We start from the raw sequence: 16426 nt of genomic DNA, 5'->3' as shown, positions 1-16426 counted from the left end.
CTGAATCCTAACAAGGAGTTAAGTAAAGGTAGTGACTATAATCACACATTACAAATAAAGTTAACAAAATTATTTTTGGTGAAAATATACTATTGCCAGCCAAATTTTCTAATATAAAGAATCTTGATGACGTTTGAGAGCTCCCAATTAATCTCATAATAGTTAATAATCTTGAGAGTCATTAGAAATAGAAGACTTGCAGCTTATTATAAACAGCCATACAAGGGGAAAACTTTACAAAACGGTGTGTTAGTAATTTTGGCTCCTACCCCCAAGAGAAGCTATGGTGAGATCACCCTTGAAAATCTACCTTTAATAGCTCATCTTCTGTTGCATCAGGAAATTTCTCATGGATCGAATTCTTCAGTACTTTGGCTATATACCTCAATCCATAACTACATGGAAAACAGATGACAAAAGAAAATAATGGAAAAAGGCTAAGTGAGGAAGAAATGCACTGCAATTGTTCCCGTCAACTAAAGCCGAGTAGCTTTCCTAAAAATTAAACACAAAATGAGATGGTGACGGAATCACAGGACTGCCACAGGTGATCGTAACGAGGACCGTTTTCTATTGTTCCCTCTTCCCGGAAGTTATGAATTGAAAACACGCGTGTAGGCAAACTTCCAAAGTCGTGAAGATGGTAAGAGGGAAACGCGTCTTTGCTACTGGGGTCTATTTTATATGGCATTTCAAGAACTTCCAGCAATGAAAGATAAAGCTGCCACGTATACGACTTACGGCAGCAGATCGAGGGAGGAGATGATGGAATTCAGGACTTGGTCGGTGACTCTTCTCAGGTGCTCGATGGAGGCCTCCAGTTTGGTCCTCACTTCCGGGTACGTCAGCGCTTGCTCTGTGGTCACATCGTAGGGCAGGTTGCTGAAACCACAAGGGCTTCTCATTAACTGGGGGCCTAGGCAGAAGCATTTGTATCCTTGCCCCGTTGGCTCTCCAGTCAAGCTTCCATGGTGAATTGGGGTTCGCCCACCGGCTCCAATGACAAAATGCTCGCTCGTGGGTGGGGGGAGGGGGGCGGGGAGACCCCACATGCCTGCAGGGAACCCTCATAGTGCATGGGGATGACTCCAGGAGCTCCATCTGCGCTCTTCCAAAACAACAGGCAGGCCCAGGAGAGGTAGACCCAGCTAACTCTCTCTCTCTCTCTTTTTAATCATAATTAGCAGTATGCTCCTTTCTAATTTTTTAAGTGGTGGAAAATTGTTTGACAATGTTGCCTTGGTTTCTGCTGCACAGCAATGTGAATCAGTCATAATTATATATATCCCCTCCCTCATGAGCTGCCCTCCCCTCCTGTTATCCCACCCCAAGAACAGTATGTTCTTTACAGAAAAAGTTGCCTATAAACCAACAAGGAAATAGTACTGACCCAGAGACAGCTACTTTCCCTCTTTTAACTTTCTGGGTCTTCTGCACACATGTGTGTACGTGGCTATAATGCAGTTCATGTTTATACACATCCCATATAGATTCTTTGTGTGTGTGTGTGTGTGTCTATAAATAGAAAATGAGTTACTGTATCAAGCTACAACCAAAACCTATATCGTGAACATTTTCCCCAGGCCAACAAATATATTTCTATGCCACCATTCCCAATGGTTAGGTACTACATTACATGTTATACATTTATTTAACAGATTCCCCAAAGCTAAATATTTTGACTCTTCCTAACTTTGGCAATTACAAACAATGCTGTGACAACCACCTATGTAATTCTCTGTGCACATCCTAATGAAATTTTACAAGGTGCCCTTTTGCAGGAAATAAAAGCCTGGGATTGCTTAGATCTACTGACACTACCTAAAATAAGCCAACCCCACCTGGCTAATTAATGCTTACATGTTCAAGTTACTTATTTGGTAACTGTAGAAAAGTAGGTATTATCAAGTGAAAAGAAACAGTATACCATTTCAAGGTCCAGGTTTAGGAATATACAAGGAAAAACCAAGAGAAAGAACTACAGAAATTGTGGCTTTGGGCATCAACTGGTACTGAAATCTGAAAATAAAATGTACCACTAAGATGAGCGGGAGTCCAGGAATGTTGCCTGCCTGGAGATGTTAAAGAGAGGTAATAAATCTTGGATTGAAAAGTAATTTTGTACAGTAAATTTTGTTTTTTAACCGTGTTTAAGAGTATGTATAAATATACACACAGAAGTGATAAAACATCACTGAAAACCAGCATTGCCCTGGCTTCGCTACCTGGCTTCTCCAGTCTGCGTTTCGAGTTGGTTCACCCAGGCCTTGTACACCTCGACGGGGCTCGTGTTGATGATCAGGGACTTGTCGTCAATGATCTCTTTTACCACTGGAGCCAGGAGCTGGCGCAGTGTGTTCTGCCCACGGGCACCTCTGTTGAAGCTGACGACCATCTTGATGACTGTAGGGTTCCCAGTAACTATGTCCTGGACCTGGTCCACCTTGGATCTAAAAAAAGCCCAAACCAAACAAAAATGGCTTGCTTCTATGAACTGAGTTTTAAGCAGTGTATATGCTGACAGACAAGGGCTTTGGACAGGGGATGGGGGTGGGGAAGAAGGGGGCTGCATTTTGGCCCGTTGATGATCAAAGGCAGTGTGATTTAAAAGGAAGCTATCTCCTGTCTCTATTTGGTGAGGACACCTGAGTCTAAGGAGGCCTTTGGGTGACAAGCCCCACATGCTGTCTTGGGTATTACAACCTAAGTCTGAAATCTGTAGGAAGTTAGGGCAAAGCTTTCACTCTAAGTATGACCATTCTATCTGCCTTCATCACTAGACAACGTGCCTGACCCATCCGGCCAAAGGTCTGCAGGGTAAACAGGACCTGCAGAGTAGGGTCTACAATGCAAATCCTAATTCTACTTTGTCAGGAGTAATTGGAAGCCTGAGTGTCCATTAAATAAACTGGTTCCCAGAATCTACCACTCCCACAATTAAAGAAATAAGAGAAAGCTATCATTTGTAAGATGAGTGTTTGTTTTTAAAATTTTTGTTGGGGTAGAGTTGATTTACAATGTTAAGTTTCAGGTATATGATGAGTTTCTTATTCGAGAAATTTAAGAATCTAAAAGTAATTTCTCAGTTTGAATTCCAATCTAGAAGGCAGGGGTGAACTAAAAGCAGACCTAGACTAATAATAATAATAATACTGAGTGATGGTGTATGGGTGTGATGCTCCCTATCTCTTTCTTGGGAGCTAGTCTTGAATTTCTAATATTCTGCTGGATAGTTTCGTCCACATGTTCTATACCTAAAACTTAGACTCAGTGTGCTGAAAATCTAAGCTGTGCCTTTTTCCTTCTCACTCCCCCATTTCCCTGAACTGTGTAGCTCCAATTCATCCCGTTCATATGCAGGTGGGAGATCAATCTAAAAATTCCATGCGGTCATGTCAAAAATCTTGCACAAAAGTAAAAAGAGCTTCCGCACTTGAGCCTCTGCTCAAGTGTCTCCTATGATCTGGCCCAACCCTCACATCTGGTGGTCACTGATTAAGTTACCTCTTGGCGATACTAATGTACTTCCTTTATTTTTTATTTTTGGCCTTGCTGTGCGGCTTGCGGTATCTTAGTTCCCTTACCAGGAATCGAACTGAGCCCTAGGCAGTGAAAACCCAGAGTCTTAACCATTGGACCCCCAGGAATGTCCCTCATCTACTTTCTCTCTTGCCCCTTGGCCCATGCTGTTTCTATCACCATGATGCCTTACTTCTCTCTTCCATTTCTTTTTATAAAAACTATATTCTTCAAGGTTTTGGGTCAACTCCTTTCTCATTCATAAAATCTCTATCAATTGACCTAATTGGAACTTTTCTTTCCGTCCCTCTGACACTGTTCATGTCATTCATTTAGTCCTTACCTTGTTCTACTGCATAGCATTGCTATTTCTCATGATGCCTTATAGATACCCTGAGGGCAGAGGGGCCTGGCTAAGAGCTTTGGAGACCCACGAGATTAGCACTGCTTAAGGTATCCAGAAGGAAGGAAGGCTAAATGTATTTCTTATGGGGTGTTTTTTCCCCCTATTCCTTACAGTTAACTACACACTTTAAACATAAACTAAGTCAGAAAATAAATGAGTAAAAAGCAGCTTAAGCTCCATAAGAAGGAAAGACTATTTAGCAGAGATCATTATCCTCCTCTGAGTATGGTTTTATTACTCACATAATTTTAATGAAGTTAATTTTTCCCCACTGACTTTTTTCTCTTTTTCTATTTTTTTGGCCACACAGCATGGCTCGTGGGATTTTAGTTCCTTGACCAGGAATTGAACCCAGGCCCTTAGCAGTGGGAGCACAAAGTCCTAATCACTGGACCACCAGGGAATTCCCTCTCACTGACTTTAATAAGCTTTGTACACTTGCAAAATCAAAAGTTAATTCAGCACTAGAAAAGGAGAAAGTTGTACTTGAATATATCTATGATGTAGAAGTTTCTTAAGAAATTTGATACATTTTAATACATATAAATAACTTCTGTCGTTCAGTCACCAAGTTGTGTCCGACTTTTTGTGACCCCACAGACTGCAGCACGCCAGGCTTCCCTGTCCTTCACTACCTCCGGGAGTTTGCTCAAATTCATGTCTATTGAGTTGGTGATACCATCCAACCATCTCATCCTCTGCCACCCTCTTCTCCTTTTGCCTTCAATCTTTCCCAGCATCAGGGTGTTTTCCAATGAGTGAGCTCTCAACGTTAGTAAATCAGAGAAATCCACCACTAACAAACCGTGTTGGTATTTTTACACATATACATACACTATTTCTTCCTCCAGAGCGGTTTTAAAAAGCTTGAGGAGTAGATATTCTTCTCGTTGATTGGAAGCATAATTGTACAGGGTGAAAATAACTGTATCCATAAATTTAGTTGACTTGTTCTGTGGCATCTGGAAAATCAGCTTAGCCAGGTATGAAGGATTGGTCTAAAGAGAGAAGACGAAACGCCCCCCACAAGACTGTATGTTAATATACTATTAAAGCAGAGAGGACCCCCAGTTCTTTATTCTTTAATGAATTCTTATGTATGAGGCACACAGAAGAATATCTGGCTCATATTAAGACAGGTAGCAGCTAATAACACTACTATGCTATAGGAAGTTATAATAGAAAGTTATGGTAGGATTTAAATTTTATATACTATATCATGTCATATTTTATGGAGTATAATTGCATTATGAATATGTTATACTGTTCACCATTTGAAGGCACATATTAATATTTATTGTAGAGACAAAGAAGAGAGAGGGGGTGGCTGAGCTATCTGAAGAGGCTGGCAAGAATGGATCAAGGGCTGAGCTATAGAGACTGTCTTAGAAGGACTGATGAATGAATCAACACAGTCTATATTCTGAGACTAGAAAGCAAAAGCAAAGGGTATAAGACAGACAATGGGATGGCCATAATGGTTTAAAAAATATTTTATGTTTTCTAAAGGACTTCTTTTTCTTTGTCTTAAAGATAATTCTATTTGTGGCTGTGCCGGGCCTTTGTTGCTGTGTGTGGGCCTTCTCCAGTTGGAGTAAGCAGCGGGGGCTACTGTTAGATCCAGGGCACGGGCTTCTGAGTGTGGTGGCTTCTCTCCTTGCAGAGCACGGGCTCCAGAGTGAAGGCTCAGTAGTTGTGGCACATGGGCTTAGTTGCTCTGTGGCTTGTAGGATCTTCATGGACCAGGGATGGAACCTGTGTCTCCTGCATTAGCAGGCAAATTCTTTACCACTGAGCCACCGGGGAAGCCCGGCCATGATGTTTTACAAAGCATGAGAAAGGACGAGCAAGGCAAGGAGGCTGAAGGGTAAAGTTCAGGGTAGGTCATGGGGAAAATGCCAGAAGAAACTGATAAGAAAAAAAAAGATTGACAAGTTTTAAAGATTGACAAGAATTAAAAAAAAAAAAAATTGACAAGGAGCTCAGGTGAGGATGGAGTTCAAGAGATATAGCACCAGACTTTGTGCTGGTGTGGTTTTACTGAAGGAATTACACTAATCAGAGGTTAGAAGAAAAAAAAAAAAAGTGACAGAGAAATGCAAGTCTTACTCTTCATCTTCCTTCCAGTGAGAAAAGAAAACTGTCCTTTTCTTTTGTATTCCACGTAAAAAAAACACATGGGAAACCAGTATTTAATATTCTCAAGAAGTTCAGCTTTAAAATTTTTAAGAAAACCCGAATTCTAGTTCAGTTTACTACTGCTTGTAATGACTGGCTGAAATGTTATGAATAAGGATCTCAGGAGAACTTTCTGAGAGTTCTGGGGTGATTCTTTTCCCATATAAGATATGGGCTTTTATGAAAGGAAAATTACAAATGAAGAAGACCACTCCTCACTCCTCTCAGATGAGCTAAAAACTTTAAGCTCACACTGAAGAGACTGCTACTGCTACTGCTAAGTCACTTCAGTGGTGTCCGACTCTGTGCGACCCCATAGACGGCAGCCCACCAGGCTCCCCCAAGCCCACAGCAAAACCTGTACTAGTTGACAGTCTGCTTTGCATAAGAATTTCCAGAGGTGAAAGGTCCATACCATTTGCTTCTCTCTAGTTTCCTCGTTGCTGCTGCTGCTAAGTTGCGTCAGTCATGTCTGACTCTGTGCGACCCCATAGACGGCAGCCCACCAGGTTCCACCATCCCTGGGATTCTCCAGGCAAGAACACTGGAGTGGGTTGCCATTTCCTTCTCCAATGCATGAAAGTGAAAAGGGAAAGTGAAGTCGCTCAGTTGTGTACGACTCTTAGCAACCTCATGGACTGTGGCCCACCAGGCTCTTAGGTCCATGGGATTTTCCAGGCAAGAGTACTGGAGTGGGGTGCCATTGCCTTCTCTGAGTTTCCTCGTTAGTCTTGGGTTAATGTCTCCAAAGCAGAGAGAAGAAAAGGTGAAGAAAAATCATGGTGTTTTGACACTTCAGTTGATACAACTGAATGGTCATGCTATGGTTCTATCCGTTTTGGATAGTTTAGGGAATAAAACTTGTGGAATTATTCTAGACATGTTCCAGTGTTTTTTCTCATTTCCATTAGTGAGCCTCCATTTACACAGCCGCGTAAATTATACAAATCTTAGTGTGCATGTGTGCCAAGTCGCTCAGTTGTGTCTGACTTTTTGCAACCCCATGGACTGTAGCCCGCCAGGCTCCTCTGCCCATGGGGATTCTCCAGGCAAGAATACTGGAGTGGGTTGCCATCCCCTCCTCCAGGGGATCTTTAGGCGAATGACTAAATTTTCACCTTCCTAAATGTCACAAATTCTGTCAAAATTCAACATCGGAAAACGAATCCCTGAAGAAGCTTCACACACTTGGAAGTCCAGTTCAGTTCATTTCAGTCGCTCAGTCGTGTCCAACTCTTTGTGACCCCATGAATCGCAGCACTCCAGGCCTCCCTGTCCATCACCAACTCCCAGAGTTCACTCAGACTCACATCCATCGAGTCAGTGATGCCATCCAGCCATCTCATCCTCTGTCATCCCCTTCTCCTTCTGCCCCCAATCCCTCACAGCATTAGAGTCTTTTCCAATGAGTCAACTCTTCGCATGAGGTGGCCAAAGTACTGGAGTTTCAGCCTTAGCATCAGTCCTTCCAAAGAAATCCCAGGACTGATCTCCTTCAGAATGGACTGGTTGGATCTCCTTGCAGTCCAAGGGACTCTCAAGAGTCTTCTCCAACACCACAGTAAGTTAACAGATGTCAAAAATTGTAAATGCCTAAGATTAAATTTCTAGCTGGTGGATGAACATTAACCTAATTTCAGCAGGCAAAAAATCTTCCCCACCCAGTGTGAGACCCTCTTCTTTCTGGAAAGCAAGCTGTCATTAAGCAGTGGATTCCAAGGACAATTTTGTTTTAACATTTTTCCTTCAATGCCGCCACCTCGTGGACATCTGGGGTACTATATCTGTGCTCCAGTCTATTCTAAGCAGAGCACGCTCAACTCTACCAAATCAATCTCTTCTCTCAGCGGGGCAGTTACCCCTCACTTAGGGTTTGGGCAATGTGTTCTCAGTGCACGTGATGCCAGTGAGATCCTCAAGCAAAGATTTCAAGCATCTCCAAGCCTTGACGGGATCAGGGCCACCAGCAGCGGCCCCAGGAACACCGGACTTTCAAGGAAGTCCGGTGATGATCCACCGTTTTGGGGAAAGTTTTCGTCTTAGGGGAGGCCCTGTTTCTATCTCTAACTGTTCCCTTAGGGACTCACTGTATGTGCCAGAGGGCGGATGAGGTTAATCAATGGTCAAGCAAACAAACAAACAAAACTGGTCCACCAGAGTCCAGCTGTAACCAGTTCAGCTGAGTTCTCACCCACACTCAGGAAGCAATGGAAAATTACTGTTCATTTAGAGAAGAGTGATGTCATGGAAATAATGAAAAAAAAAGGAACCCTATTTCCCTAATCCAAACTCCCCAGCTCCTTCCTCAAAACAAGGGCAGGCTGGTTCTGGCACTGATCTGGTTTTCACATAGTTAATTTTCCCATGTTTGACAGCATCTGCTTATGTTATTGGTAGATTTATATTGTCTAAGCTGATAACTGGAGCGTAACGTAGTCATGGAAAGCAGGACAAGCTTTAAGTCAACTGCCAGGGTCCCCATACCCTTTCATCACCATTTACTGGGTCTCAGTTTTCTCACATGTAATGAGAATAACAATCAGTCATTTTCTGAAGGTGCCCAGGGCTGTAGTAGGAATTAAAATGAGAAAACGTATGTGAAGCACCTAGAATAATACTTGGTCCTTAGGAGCGCTCAGAATGTGTAAACTATTATAGCCTTAGCATGGGAGAAGATCTGCTGTAAAACATCAACATGGAACATAACATTTACCCACAAGTCACAGTGAAAGAAATTATTCTCACCTGTAAAAGATAAAAAAGCTGCTGATAGGTTTCCAGTGTTTTTCTCCTCTCCTTACTCAAACTTTTGATCCCTTGGTTGTCAATGTTATTCAGTATTTCCATCTCTCCACCTTTTTTCTTATTCAGTTTGGTTCTGTGTGAAATTACATCCTGGAAAAAATTTTTTTATGGAATTACTACTTTTGACTCTGGTATTCTTTCCCCCCCTTCCCTTCACAGACATTCTAAGACACACATAGCTGGAAAGATCAATTTTCTACATTCCCTCATGAAGAAACAAAGGAACAGAGAGTGTTAAACACATTAAGAAAAATCCAAATAGTGGGTAAATTTGGCTTTGGTAATATTTGTTCTCCTAAGCTGTATGCATTTATTCGAACATGTAATGTAAGCTCCAAGACACTTAAATAGGGAGAGAACAGTTTTTTCAAAAAATGATGCTGGGACAACTAAATATCCAGGTTTAAAAATTAAGAATTCAGACCCCTACCTCACTCCATAAACAAAAATTAACTCAGAAGACATCATAAAGAACTAAATGGAGGAGCTAAGACTATAAATCTCTTATAAGAAAACCCAGACAAAAGCTTTTGCTACCATGGATTAAGCAATGGTTTCTTTTAGGGGTGTGTGTGTCATAATTTATTTAATCATATTCCTTTCGATGAACAGTTTCTTTACATTTTATTAGTATTTCAGAGAGTGCAGTGAACCTTCTCATACATGCATCTTTGTACATGTAGGTAATGGTTTCCTAGCTACAACACCAAAAGCACTAGGAACAACAACAAAAAATAAAGTGGACTTCATAAAAATTATAGCCTTTGTGCTTCAAAGTACGCTATCAAAGAAAACAACCCATAGAATGGGAGAAAATGTTTGCAAATTGGGTAAGAGACTTACATTCACCATACACTATAAAGAGCTCCTACATCTAAAAATAAAATGACAAATCAGATCAGATCAGATCAGCCACTCAGTCGTGTCCGACTCTTTGCAACCCCATGAATCGCGGCACGCCAGGCCTCCCTGTCCATCACCAACTCCCGGAGTTCACTCAGACTCACGTCCATCACGTCAGTGATGCCATCCAGCCATCTCATCCTCTGTCGTCCCCTTCTCCTCCTGCCCCCAATCCCTCCCAGCATTAGAGTCTTTTCCAATGAGTCAACTCTTCGCATGAGGTGGCCCAAGTACTGGAGTTTCAGCTTTAGCATCATTCCTTCCAAAGAAATCCCAGGCCTCATCTCCTACAGAATGGACTGGTTGGATCTCCTTGCAGTCCAAGGGACTCTCAAGAGTCTTCTCCAATACCACAGTTCAAAAGCATCAATTCTTCGGCGCTCAGCTTTTTTCACAGTCCAACTCTCACATCCATACATGACCATAGGAAAAACCATAGCCTTGACTAGACGGACCTTTGTTGGCAAAGTAATGTCTCTGCTTTTGAATATGCTGTCTAGGTTGGTCATAACTTTCCTTCCAAGGAATAAGCGTCTTTTAATTTCATGGCTGCAGTCACCATCTGCAGTGATTTTGGAGTCCAGAAAAATGAAGTCTGACACTGTTTCCACTGTTTCCCCATCTATTTCCCATGAAGTGGTGGGACCGGATGCCATGATCTTTGTTTTCTGAATGTTGAGCTTTAAGCCAACTTTTTCACTCTCCACTTTCACTTTCATCAAGAGGCCTTTGAGTTCCTCTTCACTTTCTGCCATAAGGGTGGTGTCATCTGCATATCTGAGGTTATTGATATTTCTCCCAGCAATCTTGATTCCAGCTTGTGTTTCTTCCAGTCCAGCGTTTCTCATGATGTACTCTGTATATAAGTTAAATAAACAGGGTGACAATATACAGCCTTGACGAACTCCTTTTCCTATTTGGAACCAGTCTGTTGTTCCATGTCCAGTTCTAACTGTTGCTTCCTGACCTGCATACAAATTTCTCAAGAGGCAGATCAGTGTTCTGGTATTCCCATCTCTTGCAGAATTTTCCACAGTTTATTGTGATCCACATAGTCAAAGGCTTTGGCATAGTCAATAAAGCAGAAATAGATGCTTTTCTGGAACTCTCTTGCTTTTTCCATGATCCATCGGATGTTGGCAATTTGATCTCTGGTTCCTCTGCCTTTTCTAAAACCAGCTATAAATCAATTAAAAAATGGGCAAAGGATTTTCCCAAAGATCATCTATAAATGGCTCATAAGCACATGAAGAGAAGTTCAACATTAATAGCTATTTGGCTGTTCCTCGGAAGTTAAACACAAGTTACTACGCATGTGCACTCAGTCATGTCTGACTCTTTGCGACACCATGGACTGTAGCCTGCCAGGCTCCTCTGTCCATGGGATTTCCCGGGGAAGAGTACTGGAGTGGGTTGCCATTTCCTTCTCCAGGGGATCTTCCTGACCCAGGGACTGAATCTGTGTCTCTTGGGTCTCCTGCACTGGCAGGCAGATTCTTCACCACTACGCCACCTGGGAAGCCCCCACAAGTTACTATATGACCCAGCAATTTCACCGTTAGATATATGCCAAAGGGAACTGCAAACTTATGTCCACAGAAAAATGTGTACATGAATGCTCATAGCAGCTGCAAAGAAGAAACATTTCAGGTGTCCATCAATCGATTAATGCGCAAAAAAATGTGGCATATCCACACATTGGAATGCTATTTTCAATAAAGAGGAATGAGTACTGATTGATGCTACAACATAAATACTATGCTAAGTGAAAGAAGCTGGTCACAACAGACCATAAATGTGTGATGATCCAGAACAGGCAAATCTGTCATGACAGAAAGCAGATTAAAGGTTGCCATGGCTGGGGGTTGGAGTGACAGGTGATGATGTTAATGAGTATGGATGTTTTTCCTTTTTTTAAAAAAAAAATTGAAATATTATTCACATATTATGAAATTTGTCCTTTTAGAGTACAATTCAGTGTGTTCCATGAAGACACGAGGTTGTGCAACCATCACCACAAGTTTTAATTCCAGAACATTTTGGGGGGGCTTCTTCTTGGGGTAATGAAATGTTCTAGAATCAAATAGAAGTAAGGGTTGCACAATTTTGGGACTATACTAAACACTGCTAAACTGTAACCTTTAAAAGAATGAATTCTATCATTTCGATCTATAAAAGCTCTTGCAGAAATATGCAATGTAGAAATTAGAGATGGAAGGGAAAGGAAGCCTCTAAATATTTAACAAAATGAAGGTTCTCAGATGCTCAGTCCAGCTCCTTTAACTATTTACAGGGATGGCTGGAAAGTGTGTGGCTGAAAACACTCTCAAGTGGTCATCTCAGGCTATTGTGTCCCCTTAAGGGGCTTAAAGGGTCATGAACCAGGGTAGGTCCTTTAGATAAGGATCCACCAAACATTTGTATGGAGATCCACAGTAAGAAATACATTTTACATCTTTTATCGGTAAACACACCCCCACATACCCTACAAAGTGATACTCATCTTACTATTGGGACACACTCTGATACTTCAATTTGCTTTTATTCTATTCCATTTTCAAAGACTGAAGTGACACACTAAACTGATTTCATGACCTGCTGATGGCACGTGTCTTACATGAAAGCCACAGCTCTAGGATGCCTCCTCTGCCACTCCACATTGGGTCACTGTCCCAGAGAGTAGGTGGTGAGAAAGTTGTTCTTCCCAAAACTTTGTCTGTCTGCCTCCTTGAGCTCTTAGCCCCAAAGGACTCTCTGCAGCACCCCCTCCGGGAGATGGTGAAGGACAGGGAAGCCTGGTGTGCTGCAGTCCTTGGGGTTGCAAAGAGTCGGACACGACTGAGTGACTGAAAGAGGACAACTTCGCCCATAGCTGGGGTCAGTTCACAGGTAGGGAGAAAAACCCTTGGAGCTTTGAGATTAAATAGTTCTATGTAGTTACATCCACTGCCTTCTACATCTATGTTTTTATTCTTTCTCATTCTCAGCTTGGCGGGAGGTGGGGGCAACCTTGACGTAATCCTTTACTTATATTCTTCTAAAGGTTTATATGGGGAAAGAGGGGATTGCATTTCTATAAAAATTTTCAAAAGGCAACATTTCCCCCCTTATTTCACAAATATGTAAAAATACATTCAAGATGAAGAAAGGAAGCATAATTATCTCCAGGTGGGCGCTCAGGAACAGTCTAGGCAGGCAGTGGCCTGATATCCTTATCTATGTATGACAGTGAAAGTGAAGGTCACTTAGTCGAGTCCGATTCTTTGCAACCCGAATATACAGTCCATGGAATTCTCCAGGCCAGAATACTGGAGTGGGCAGCCTTTCCCTTCTCCAGGGGATCTTCCCAACCCAGGGATCGAACCGAGGTCTCCTGCGTTGCAGGCGGATTCCTTACCAGCTGAGCCACAAGGGAAGCCTAAGAATACTGGAGTGGGTAGTCTGCCCCTTCTCTAGCTGATCTTCACAACCCAGGAATTGAACCAGGGTCTCCTGCATTGCAGGCAGATTCTTTACCAAGCTGAGCTATCAGGGAAGCCCAAGACATCCTAAGACAGCACTAGACTAACTGGCTTACAGTTCCATCTAACTCAGGCTTCTCCTCTTCAAATAACCGGTGATGTGTAGATCACACAGTTCTCCCAAATACATGGGATAATTGATTATCTTGATTTTAAATATACAGTGAAAAAAATCTTGGTACTTGCAACCTCTCCATCACTGTTGCCCCTGCCCGTGGCCTCCCACCTACTTTCAATGGGGTTAGTGCTGGAAACGGGAGACTTTTCCTTTGTTTTGTTGCAGACTTCATCTTTAGGGTCATATTTTTGGACATATACAGAAGAGAGAGCAGGGGGTGGTAGGCAAGCTCCAGGGCAGAACTAAATTCCTCTGTACTATTAATATCAATAGATTTGGTCAAGACAGGAACTGGAAGACTCTTGAGAGTCCCTTGGACAGCAAGGAGATCCAACCAGTCCATCCTAAAGGAAATCAGTCCTGAATGTTCGTTCATTGGAAGGACTGATGCTGAAGGTGAAACTCCAATACTTTGGCCACCTGATGCAAAGAGCTGACTCATTGGAAAATACCCTAATGCTGAAAAAGATTGAGGGCAGGAGGAGAAGGGGATGACAGAGGATGAGATGGTTAGATGGCATCACCGACTCAATGGACATGAGTCTGAGCACGCTCCAGGAGATGGTGAAGGACAGGAAAGCTTGGCATGCTGCAGTCCATGGGGCTGCAAAAGAGTCGGACATGACTGAGCGACTGAACAATTCTTATCAATAAATATTGTACATCTCAGGGAATGCTGGTTTGAAGAAGCAACGGCACTCAACGTACTTCTCAACGTTGCCCTAATTGCCACCATCTTTCCCCTCCCCCTGGTAACATACTATCTGCATGCAGGTAATATGATAGTGTACACACACTTTTGTATAAGGCGTGAACTAGGACAAAGGGCTTGGGCTTTGGAGTCATAAAAGTATGGGTATCCACAAAGCATAAGGAGCTTTGTGACCTTGCTCAGGTTAACCTCTCTGAGGCTCAGTTTCCTTAAATCTATAAAATGGGCTTAATAATAGCAATCTTACTGAGTTGATGTGAAGGTTAAAAACAATCCATGTAAGGCATTTAGCACATTTTCCAGTAAAGAAAAGGCCTAGAGAGGTTAAGCCAACATGTTCATATAAGCAATGAAGGAGCTTTATTAAGCAGTAAATATCAATCCTGGGTCTCAGGTAGCCCTGGCCTGCAAGTCTGCACTCACATGATACAGTACCGCCACCAATGGGAGTTTCAGTCATTCAAGGTTCCCTTCCATTTCTACTTCAGTCTTCCTTCAAGCTAATTAAGAGTCTAGACATTTCTTCCTCCCTATACCTCCCAGAAACTTCTACTTCAGGTATCTGTTTCTTTTTCCTAACTTTTCCTTTTGCTTACCACCACTATTAGCTATTTCACTTGCCCACTGACTTTGTGAGGTTTCTAGCAGGAATGCCCATTTAAAAGAATTGTAAGACACAGGGTTACTACAGAGAGCTAGAGTTGCTTTGTAAGAATTAAGTCACCTCCCTTTAAAATCTTTTCTCTCGCTCAACACATGCTCATTGTTTAAAACCAACAAAAAAATATGGTTAATTCTATACCACGCAAAGAAAAATTGCTTAGTTTTGTTTTTTATTTTAGCTTCAGATCAGTTCAGTTGCTCAGTCGTGTCCAACTCTTTGCGACCCCATGGACTGCAGCACGCCAGGCTTGTCTGTTCATCACCAACTCCCAGAGCTTGTTCAAACTCACGTCCATTGAGTCGGTGATGCCATCTAACCATCTCATCCTCTGTCGTCCCCTTCTCCTCCTGCCTTCAATCTTTCCCAGCATCAGGGCCTTTAACCAATGAGTCAACTCTTCACATAAGCTGGAGCTTCAGCATCAGTCCTTCCAATGAATATTCAGGACTGATTTCCTTTAGGATGGACTGGTTGGATCTCCTTGCAGTCCAAGGGATTCTCAAGAGTCTTCTCCAACACCACAGTTTAAAAGGATCAATTCTTTGGCACTCAGCCTTCTTTATGGTCCAACTCTCACATCCATACATGACTACAGGAAAAACAATAGTTTTGACTAGATGGACCTTTGTCAGCAAGGTGATGTCTCTGCTTTTTAATACATGGTCTAGGTTTGTCATAGTTTTTCTTCCAAGCGTCTTTTAATTTCATGGCTGTAGTCACCATCTGCAGTGATTCTGGAGCCCAAGAAAATAAAGTCTCTCACTGTTTCCATTGTTTCCCCATCTGTTTGCCATGAAGTGATGGGACCAGATTCCATGATCTTAGTTTTTTGAATGTTCAGTTTTAAGCCAGCTTTCTCACTCTCCTCTTTCACTTTCATCAAGAGGCTCTTTAGTTCCTCTTCGTTTTTAGCTTAATTGTATATATATATATTTTACAATAAATGAAATTTCAGTGTTTTATTTTCTTCTCCATTACATTCCAACCCTTTCTATCTGCCCTGAAATATTCTTCAGAAGTGACTTTTTTTTCCTCCGGTGGCTCTGTAACATACCTGTTGGACTGATTCTATTACTTGCTGTTTCAGGGTTTGGGTTGTTAACCACTATTTTACCACTGCAAATAAAGTTTCAACTGTACTATTCTTATTATCACATGAAAAATCCTACTATCAATGATAAGATGAAAGAGTATGTACTTATCACTAGTTTAATCAGTGCTTGATAAATATTTGGTGTTGAATATAAGTTGAAGAATTAAGTTTGTTTCACAATGCTATCAAGTAGTAATGCTTTATTGATTCTGGTATTTGTGAATTCTTTTCCTCTCTAAGCTAATCATGGTCAGCTTTTTTTATTTGCAAATAAAAATCTTGACTTCCAAGGAAAAAAAGTTAGTAATGCTTTAAAAACATCTTAAACACTCATAAAGATCTGAAAATCCGCCACGCTTGCATTTCCACAAGCTACATATTTCAACTATTTACTCTTTTGCAGTAAGCCTTTATTTTAAAAGGCAAGACATTTCCTGTTTACAACTTTATGGGAATAGGATAAAACAGCAGTTTAAGGCTATAAAAGGCATTCTCTGAGGGACCTTC

General features: G+C 41.8%; 1 protein-coding gene across 3 annotated transcripts in view; it reads right to left on the bottom strand.

The window, feature by feature from the left end:
- IQGAP2 (IQ motif containing GTPase activating protein 2) overlaps positions 1-16426 on the bottom strand; it is a 305783-nt gene that overhangs the window by 33164 nt on the left and 256193 nt on the right. For all 3 annotated transcript variants that reach the window (XM_055536607.1, XM_055536609.1, XM_055536608.1), the window contains exons 22-26: positions 8849-8998; positions 4760-4923; positions 2226-2450; positions 742-882; positions 311-395 (exon numbers count right to left, since the gene is read on the bottom strand). In XM_055536607.1, the coding sequence (XP_055392582.1) occupies positions 311-395; positions 742-882; positions 2226-2450; positions 4760-4923; positions 8849-8998 (765 nt within the window). The remainder of the gene's footprint in view (positions 1-310; positions 396-741; positions 883-2225; positions 2451-4759; positions 4924-8848; positions 8999-16426) is intronic.

This window comes from Bubalus kerabau, chromosome 10 (genome assembly GCF_029407905.1).
Source record: "Bubalus kerabau isolate K-KA32 ecotype Philippines breed swamp buffalo chromosome 10, PCC_UOA_SB_1v2, whole genome shotgun sequence".
NCBI lineage: Eukaryota > Metazoa > Chordata > Mammalia > Artiodactyla > Bovidae > Bubalus > Bubalus kerabau.
Note: the sequence above shows the minus strand (reverse complement) of the source record. Positions and strands in the feature narration are given on the sequence as shown.